The sequence below is a fragment of the Malurus melanocephalus genome, unplaced genomic scaffold (genome assembly GCF_030028575.1).
Source record: "Malurus melanocephalus ecotype Western Australia unplaced genomic scaffold, MMel_1.1 scaffold_266, whole genome shotgun sequence".
In the NCBI taxonomy this organism is placed as follows: Eukaryota; Metazoa; Chordata; class Aves; order Passeriformes; family Maluridae; genus Malurus; species Malurus melanocephalus.
Window position 1 is genome coordinate 218,076 of NW_026623498.1, and position 7,661 is coordinate 225,736.

Here is a 7,661-nt window from a genome sequence, read left to right on the forward strand (position 1 = left end):
CCGGGTGTCCGGGCCGGGTGCCCCGGGCTGTGAGCGCTGTGCCCCGGCCCTGCAGTGCCCTCTGCCGGCTGGAGCTCTGCCCGCTGCCCCGGGGGGCTCCCCGAGTGGGGAGTGGGGGCACAGCCAGTGCTGGCCCCTCCAGAACAGGGACCGTCCTTCTCCTGGAACACATGGCTGTGCTCAGCCTTGGCTCCGCTGCGCCCACATAACACGTGGGTTTGGGTCTCCGGTATGGGAACACGGCTGTAGWGAGCCATGGAAATGAGGATCTGGGAGATCTCTTGAAGTCAGCATCACGGTCTGTGTGTGGGTGAACCCGTCTTGTCATGATCTTGGGGCAAAGACCTGCCCCATAATCACCACCTCTACCCCTTATCTGCTTGGGCCCGCTTATCTCCCTCAGTCGCTGCCTCTTGAATTCTCTCCAAGCCCTCCGGCAGTGACTCTCCAGAGGCAGTGCCCGAGGGCTGCTCACAGGAGCTGCCAGCTGGCAGAGACAAATCCAGAGGGGTTTCTTTCCCAGAGGGACTCGGTGTGTGGGGTCTGACAGTCTGCTCTTGCTGAGGGCTTTCTCAGCTCCCTCAGTCCTTGCATGGACCTTCTGGGGCCGGAAGTGTTCACAGTGGTTAAGGGCTGAAAAGAATTTGTGGACTGAGCCCGTCTGCGCAGGAATGTGGCAAGATGTTCCCTACATGTGACTTTCTGTGAGTCTGGTTTTAAATACCTTGACTGACTGACTGGGCACCTGTCACTTCCTTTGGGAAACTGTTCCTCAGCCCAATTATCCTCGGTATGAGATTACAGGAACTGACCTCAGAATGAGGACCAAGACGCCTTTGGTAAATGGGTGGAGGAATACTTTATTTCCCACTCAAAGGGTCATTTTGTGTCTTCGTTGGATCACTGCTGTTGTTTGAAACACCCAGTGGATAGAAACACCTTATTTGAGCTGATGGCAACTTTTGTTTGTTTTTTGACCAGATTTTTGGGGAGACATTGGCTCAGTCAAGGTTGGTGTCAGTCCTGAGCTCATGCTCTTCACAAGTTTCCCAGCTGGTCAGGGTGTTGATGTCCTTTTCCAGTAGTTCAGGAGACACTTGTTGGGTGGAAAGCATTCAAGGGCTGAAGCCTACCAAGTGAAGATTGTTCCYTGGGTGAAGGCTTTAGCAGGGCATCATGGAATAAGCAGGGCCCAGCTATTACTTGGAGAACATGATTCAAGCTGCTTGAAGTCCATAGGAGTGTTGSTACTACTTTGGCACCGTAGAGGGAGAACTCACAGACCAGAAAGTCGATTCCTGAGATCAGCTCCTGTTTCCTCACCTGCACTCTGCYGCTGGCAGAGCGGGGTCTGCTGATGTGTGCGGTGCTGCACTGAGTCCCAGAGAAGAGGCACCTTGTGCTGAAACGGGCTGGCAATGGTAGATACCTCAACTGGAGGGGAKCAGATATTTAGTGGGTAGTTTCCCTATCATCAGTTTCTCGTTTTGTTTTCCTGAACTGTTTATGCTTCTACCCTGAGTCCTCTTTGCTGCTGTTGGAAAGTACWATCTGAGCTTGGAGTTTATCTCGGAGCTTTGCCTACACAGCCATTTCAGTCCCACTTTCCGTGCTGGCTGTCCTCACGGCAAGAGCCTTTATGGCCACTTTTGACTCTCCCTCTGACATCAAATCACACCCCGGGGCTGCTGTGCAGCCTACAATTTAGTTTCCCTCTGAAAAGTTGGTTGAAAGTGTCTGGAAAGTAATAAAAAATCCTGTGGGAGGTGAAGATAACCATTGCTGTGCTGCATCTCCCACCTCCACCGGGGCTTCCTCCCTCCCTCCCTCGCAGGGATTGAAGATGAAACTGTTCCCAAGGTTTGGAGAGCTCAGGTGCCACCCAGAGCTCCGCTCCCAGAAGTGCTGACACGGCAGAGGCCATGCTAGTGGATCAGCTGGAGTTTGGGAGAACCAATGTCCTCGTCCTCAGCTGTATTTTGCAAAGCAAAGAGGGGGCAGAGGAGGCTTGGCTGGAAGCAGGGGAGGGGCAAAACCTCCAGCCAAAAGTCCCACGCGGCAGCGTCTCCTCCCCTCCGGTTCAAAGCGGACTGGATCAATTTGGACGTCTTCAGCAATAAAAAATGCCGATGTCGTCCTAATTCACTAGGCCCCGAGATGACAGCAAATTTACATTTTTTAATTAAACTAGCAGCCAGTTTTTATGAGAGGGGGCTGGGTTATGCAAATCAAATGGTTGTGTACGAAAGATTAGGAGAGTTTGGGAATAAATTCCACAAATGCTAATAAAAAAAGAGAGAAAATGAGAGGGGGGAGAGAGAGGGACATTGTTCCATTAGCCCCTTTTAGGCTGATTTCCCTGGGGAGAAAGCAATGGGGGTTGAGAGATGGAGGCAGCTTTCAGAGACAGGTAAAATCCATTTCAAGGATTGAGAGCCCCTTGGACCAGGACCTTGTTGCTCCCTGTTTCCTCTCCGAGAGCTCGCAGGGGAGATGGAGGCAGGAATTGGTGACAGAAGAAAAACTTGCTGGTTTCTAATCCCCATTGGTGCTTGACCAGTGAGCTGCAGGCTGGAACAGCAGCGGGGTCTGGGTGAGGATGTGGAAGGTGAGCAGTGCTCAGGTGCTGGAGGGGCGGGGATGGTGAAGGGCTGGGCCAGGTCACACAGTGCTGTGACAGGGTGGATGTGGCAGTGACAGGGCAGTCCCTGGRTGCTCCCAGGGCTACACAAAGATCCTGCAGATAGAGCCTTTGGGCTGTCAGATGGTCACAGAGCAGGGCTGCCATTGGTACCCTGGGTTTCCTCTCTTTGTGCAGCTCTTTTGGGTGGGCTCCTGGTCCCTGGCAGGAGCTGCTCTTGGGACAGGCAGTAAWGCTGTTCCATCTACACACAGACTTTACCTGCAGAGCAGAGTGTGTTTTGGAGAGGAATGGGTGATGCTTTTCCCTCACCCAAACTGTAGGCCCCCTTGTTGCCCATCCACAGAGCTCTCAGAGGCTGAATCCAGCTGCCACTTCTCTTTCCACTGTGTTAACCTGGCACCAATCTTCATCCCTTTCACAAGGGACTTTGCATCTTTCTTTATGTGGTGATTGCAGAAAATAAAACAGTTTGTCAAGTCCTTTCAGGAAGAAATAGTTACAGTGAATAAAAAAGCATGCATTTCACTCATGTAAAATACGTTCTTGCATAAGTTTCCCAAATAACYCCAAGTTCTCATTGCATTTGGGAGTTAGGTGTGGTGGCTAGGTACCAAAGCAATTGTTTGCTCTGCCATGGAGAAACAAAACCAGAAAATTTCTGGAGGCTGGGAAACTGCTTAAAGCTTCCAGTCCTAAGGCAGTTTCATGCTTGGAATAAAAGCTGAACAACCCGTGTCGGTTGGCAAGAGAAAGCAAAGGGTGGAGAGCAGTAGATACAAGGGAAAATGATGGGAAGACTAAGGTCACTGGGTGCATTTTATGACAATCCCCTGAGGATCTGGTGCCTCACTRGAGAGCTCTGCCACCCGTTCCTGGTTTTGGGGTGTGAAATGGTGATTCACAAACACGCTCATGTTTTGCTTTGGTGAGGTGACATTTTAGCAGAGCCTCTCTTGTGAAATTGGTAAAAACACCGAGCTCTGCTGGAGCATTTATGGAGGTGTTCCCCACACCCAACACCTCCATCCCCATCACGCTGTCCTGCACATGCATGGCTGTCCCAGACACTGCCCCACGTCCCTGTCCCGGTCACTCACAGGCCCTGTGTCACTGCTGTGCTGACCTTTGTGTTCCCCAGGCTGCTCTSCAGACATTGCCATGATCAACACTCTGGTTCTGTGCACTTGCATCATCGTGCCCATGAGGGAATCTTTCKTGGAAGGAAGAGAAGGCCAATATGGTCTCTGCCCTGGGTGTTAGGTGTGGTTGTGCTCGTGAACCCCCCACCATTCCTCGTGGGGGAACGATGGTCCACAGCCTCACACAGGTGGCTGCAGAGGGGATTTTTGTAACACAAGTTTGGGAGCTGAACTAGGGCCAAGATCAGCCTAAATCTAACAAAGAACTCCAGAGCAGGTCTGTGAGACACAGCAGAGTCTGAGGATTTGGTGTAGGATGGATAACTCCTAATCTATAAAGTAGGCATAATGATCCTCCCTTGTGCAGCCCAGAGCCAGGGCTGGGCGCTCAGTGATGGAGATAAGGGAATGAMTGAGGCCTGGCTGCTGTCCATGGCTGGGGGTGGGGGTCGGGCAGGAGCTCCTCCCTGCAGCTGGGGTGGGGTGTTGGGGTGTGGGAGAGCTGAGCCTGCTCCTGCTTTCGGGAGATTCCTGGCAGCGCTGCTCGCCCCTCACCTGCGGCACCTGCGGCATCACAGCAGCCGTGGATTCAGAGTTGGGGTGTCATGGGGGCCTCTCCAGGAGCTGGGCTGGAGTGGAGCGCTCCAGCTGGGCTGTTCTGCTGCAATGGAGCCGTGCTGTCAACTCTGCTCCCAGGACTGGATGGGCCAGGCAGAGCAGAGGAAGAACCAGTAACTTKCAGCTTCCATACATGGGAAACTGTCAAAAGCCAGGTAGCTTTTGTCTGGTATTTCCAGAAAAACCCGGCAGGACCTGGCATCCCAGGGCATAATTTATTATGGAAAAATAAAATAATAAAGTACCAATCCCTTTGAGGCCTGAGTCATAGAAGCATCTTCTCATTAAAGCAGCTCCACCTCTCTCCCTGATGTTTGCCAGCTCCATGCCTGTATGAATCCACTCCCTGAGATGCCTCGCCCAGGGCAGCCTCCTCCTCCTCCTCCTCCTCCTCCTCCTCCTCCTCCTCCTCCTGCTCTTGCTGCCTGTGCTTCCCCATACCCCTGCCCCTGTCTGCAGGAGCACGAGCAGTTCCACATCTCGAGCCAACTCTTCCTCAGGCCCCGTCTTGGGGCCAGGTGTTTGTTTTGTTGGTGTGTTTTGTAGACAAATGTCTTCATCTTTTCACCCACCTCCCACCCSTGTGCTGTCGAGTTCTCTGGGCATGGCCCTGGCTCCCACGTTCTCCTCTGCTGCCTGTGTGGTGTGAAGGTGTGTGTGGGATCTGTGCACGACTCAAAGCTCTTCCAAGTGGCCCTCTGCAAGCAGGGAGAGGAGAGGAAGCTGCTCCTGGAGTAATTACCATCTGCATGTCCCGAAGGCAGGCAGCAGATGTTGGCAGAGGAGGATGGGACTGGAAGAGGGTAAGGGAACGGAGCCTGGGGAAGAGAGGGGCTGATTTTTCTTCTCGGTTGCATATGAGTATTTTTAACAGAAACTCAGGACAAGAATCCCAGTTCTGCAAAGTTGATCCATGCATTTGGAAACTTTAACGGAAAGCTTCTTTTCTTGCATTTGCTGTGTTTTCTGTCACTCACTCTTGCTTTTCTCAGGCTTTTTTTGTGCTACACTATTTAACTTTTCTCACTAAATAGCTTTCCTTTATGTCCTCCTTCCTTTCCTTATTTCCACAGACCTGTCACTCTTTGTCACTCGCCTGGACTTCCTATTCTGTCTTTGATTCTGTCTTGCTTTTCCTTCCCTTCCCCCCTGCCCCCCCTTCCATTATCTTACTCTATTTTTCATTTTCCCATTTGTCTGTGGGCTGATATTCAGATGAGCAAACTTCTCCCAGTTAAAGGAGGTCATGAATATTAGGATTTTTCTATCCAACAATGAAATATGGCTCAAATTACCCTAAAGAATAGGGCCCTTTTCATAAACCACCTGCTGGTTTTTTTGAAAGACAGCACAACCACTCGCCTGTGTGCTCCAAGCAGTTGTCTCACATCTCTACCTCGCCAAGCTTTGCCGTTCCAATTTCTTCTGCTGAATTTGTTGCTGTTAGTGGAAGAAGTCTGCTCTTCCCAGACTGCCAGCACCCTATGAGTCTGGGTTTGGACAGGTTGGGACAGGATTGGGATTCTGGCAGAATCCTCACTGCTTTGAATGTTGGTTTGTGATGATGCTTATTTGATTGCGGTGTGCATATTTGGGGGTTTTATTTTTGTTTTCAACAACATTTTGGCCTGAAGCTCATTAGCACTCAGCTTGACTGAGGGATGCCATTCAGATGTTAGGGCCCAGCAGGGCATGGAAGCACATGGACCCCCTGCCTGTCTTTGTCTTGCTGGTGTGGAGCAACCATTGCTCCCAGCACCAGGAGGCTGTGGTGGTGTCCTGCTCAGGCCTGGACACCAGCCCAAGCTGGGGTCATTTCCTCCTGGTTGTTACGGTCCTGTCCCTTTCCTGCCATCCACGTGGCGTTGGAGAAGGAGCTCTGTGGCTGCAGTTGGCTCTGGGAAGGCCACGCTTGTGCTGCATTTAGATCCTCTGTTCCTCGTGGGTCTGGGTGGACAGAGCTGTGCCTTTGCCAGGGCAGCCCCAGTGCAGTTTGGTGCTCAGCAGGGACAGGAGAGCGGTGGAGCTGTGCCCGGGGACCTGGAGAGCTGCCCGGGGGCAGGGGAGCCTCAGTGCTCCCTTGGGAGCTGCCATGAGGCACTCATGGCTGATGGAGAGACGGGGACAGCAGAGGACACCAACGTGTCTGAGGCTTGCGTTTTGTTTTCACTCCGGCCTATTTATACTCTTCATAGTTGCTATTTTTTTCCCAGTTGCATGAATGTGTCTTGTCCTCTCTATCTTCCATCTTCCCTCAGCACCCTTGCCATTTTCTGAGTATCTTTACTGGGAGGCTCACAGGATTATCCWTCCTGGGCAGAGATCACACTTCTCTGAGGTCGCACCTCTCACTGTGTGCTCTTTCCAGGAGCCCAGTCCAGCCCTCCCACCCTCTCCCACCTGCATTTCCCTCGACAGAAACTGCACACACAGCCTGGGCTGGGTGAACACGGAGTTTGTTTTGCCAGGGTGACCTGTTTAATCATCTCATTTTCTGGTGGCCGTTTATTCCTCGTTTCCACGGTTACAGCCCCATTAAGAGGAGAAGCAATAAGGCAGCGAGTCAAACAGGTAATAAAAACATTAAAGCCATGTGTGCATTGGGAGGGAGGGAGGGCGAGCAGCACTCAGTGAGACGAGACGGGCCGTGCCAGGGAGACAGAGGGGTCACAGGAGCCGTGGCACAGTGTGGTGACACCCGGCTCCGTGCCCAACCTCTGCAGGGGCCTGSCTGCCAGCAAAGTGTCCCAGAGCATCCCACAGCATTCTGTCTGCTCCACTGCAGTGTGCTGACACCAGGACAGTGCCTCTGCCACCACTGTGCTGCTCTCCCATTGCTCTGCTGCTGAGGCAGAGTTGCAAGTGGGCAAAAAGCACTGGAAATTAGGAGTATTTTTTAATGTATTTTCTTTCAGGGCTCTTAACTGTTTGGCAAAATCTGTAATTTGTTGTTTCTGTTTTGTTCTGTTGTTGCTGATGGACACAAACGTTTGTCAGTCCAAGAGCTCTTCCGTGGCCCTTGCCAGGGTCCCTGATTGTGCTGCTGTAGGCTGCACTGTTCCCCTGTACAGCCATGGCTCTGCACAGTTCCTAAGGTAGAACTGTGTTCCATGGGCCATTCTGAGATATTCACAGCCAGCTGCCTGAGCCAGCACAGCCTGGACTCCTGGGACACTGCTTTGAGGCTTTCCTGGGTGCAAATACCTGCTTCTGGAARGCTGTATTTCTGCAGCCTCTGGGAGAAGGACATTTTCCACAGA

At 52.2% G+C, this 7,661-nt stretch overlaps 1 protein-coding gene across 14 annotated transcripts in view; it reads left to right on the top strand.

The window, feature by feature from the left end:
• Positions 1–7,661, top strand: part of CASZ1 (castor zinc finger 1) — a 197,511-nt gene that overhangs the window by 117,509 nt on the left and 72,341 nt on the right. The window contains exon 2 of one of the 14 annotated variants that reach the window (XM_057375947.1): positions 6,870–6,972. The exons of 12 other annotated variants lie outside the window; for them this stretch is intronic. In XM_057375947.1, coding sequence (XP_057231930.1) covers positions 6,870–6,972 — 103 coding nt within the window. Of the gene's footprint in view, positions 1–4,907; positions 5,205–6,869; positions 6,973–7,661 lie in introns of those variants that run through there. One more of the 14 variants, XM_057375956.1, reaches the window with a different exon arrangement.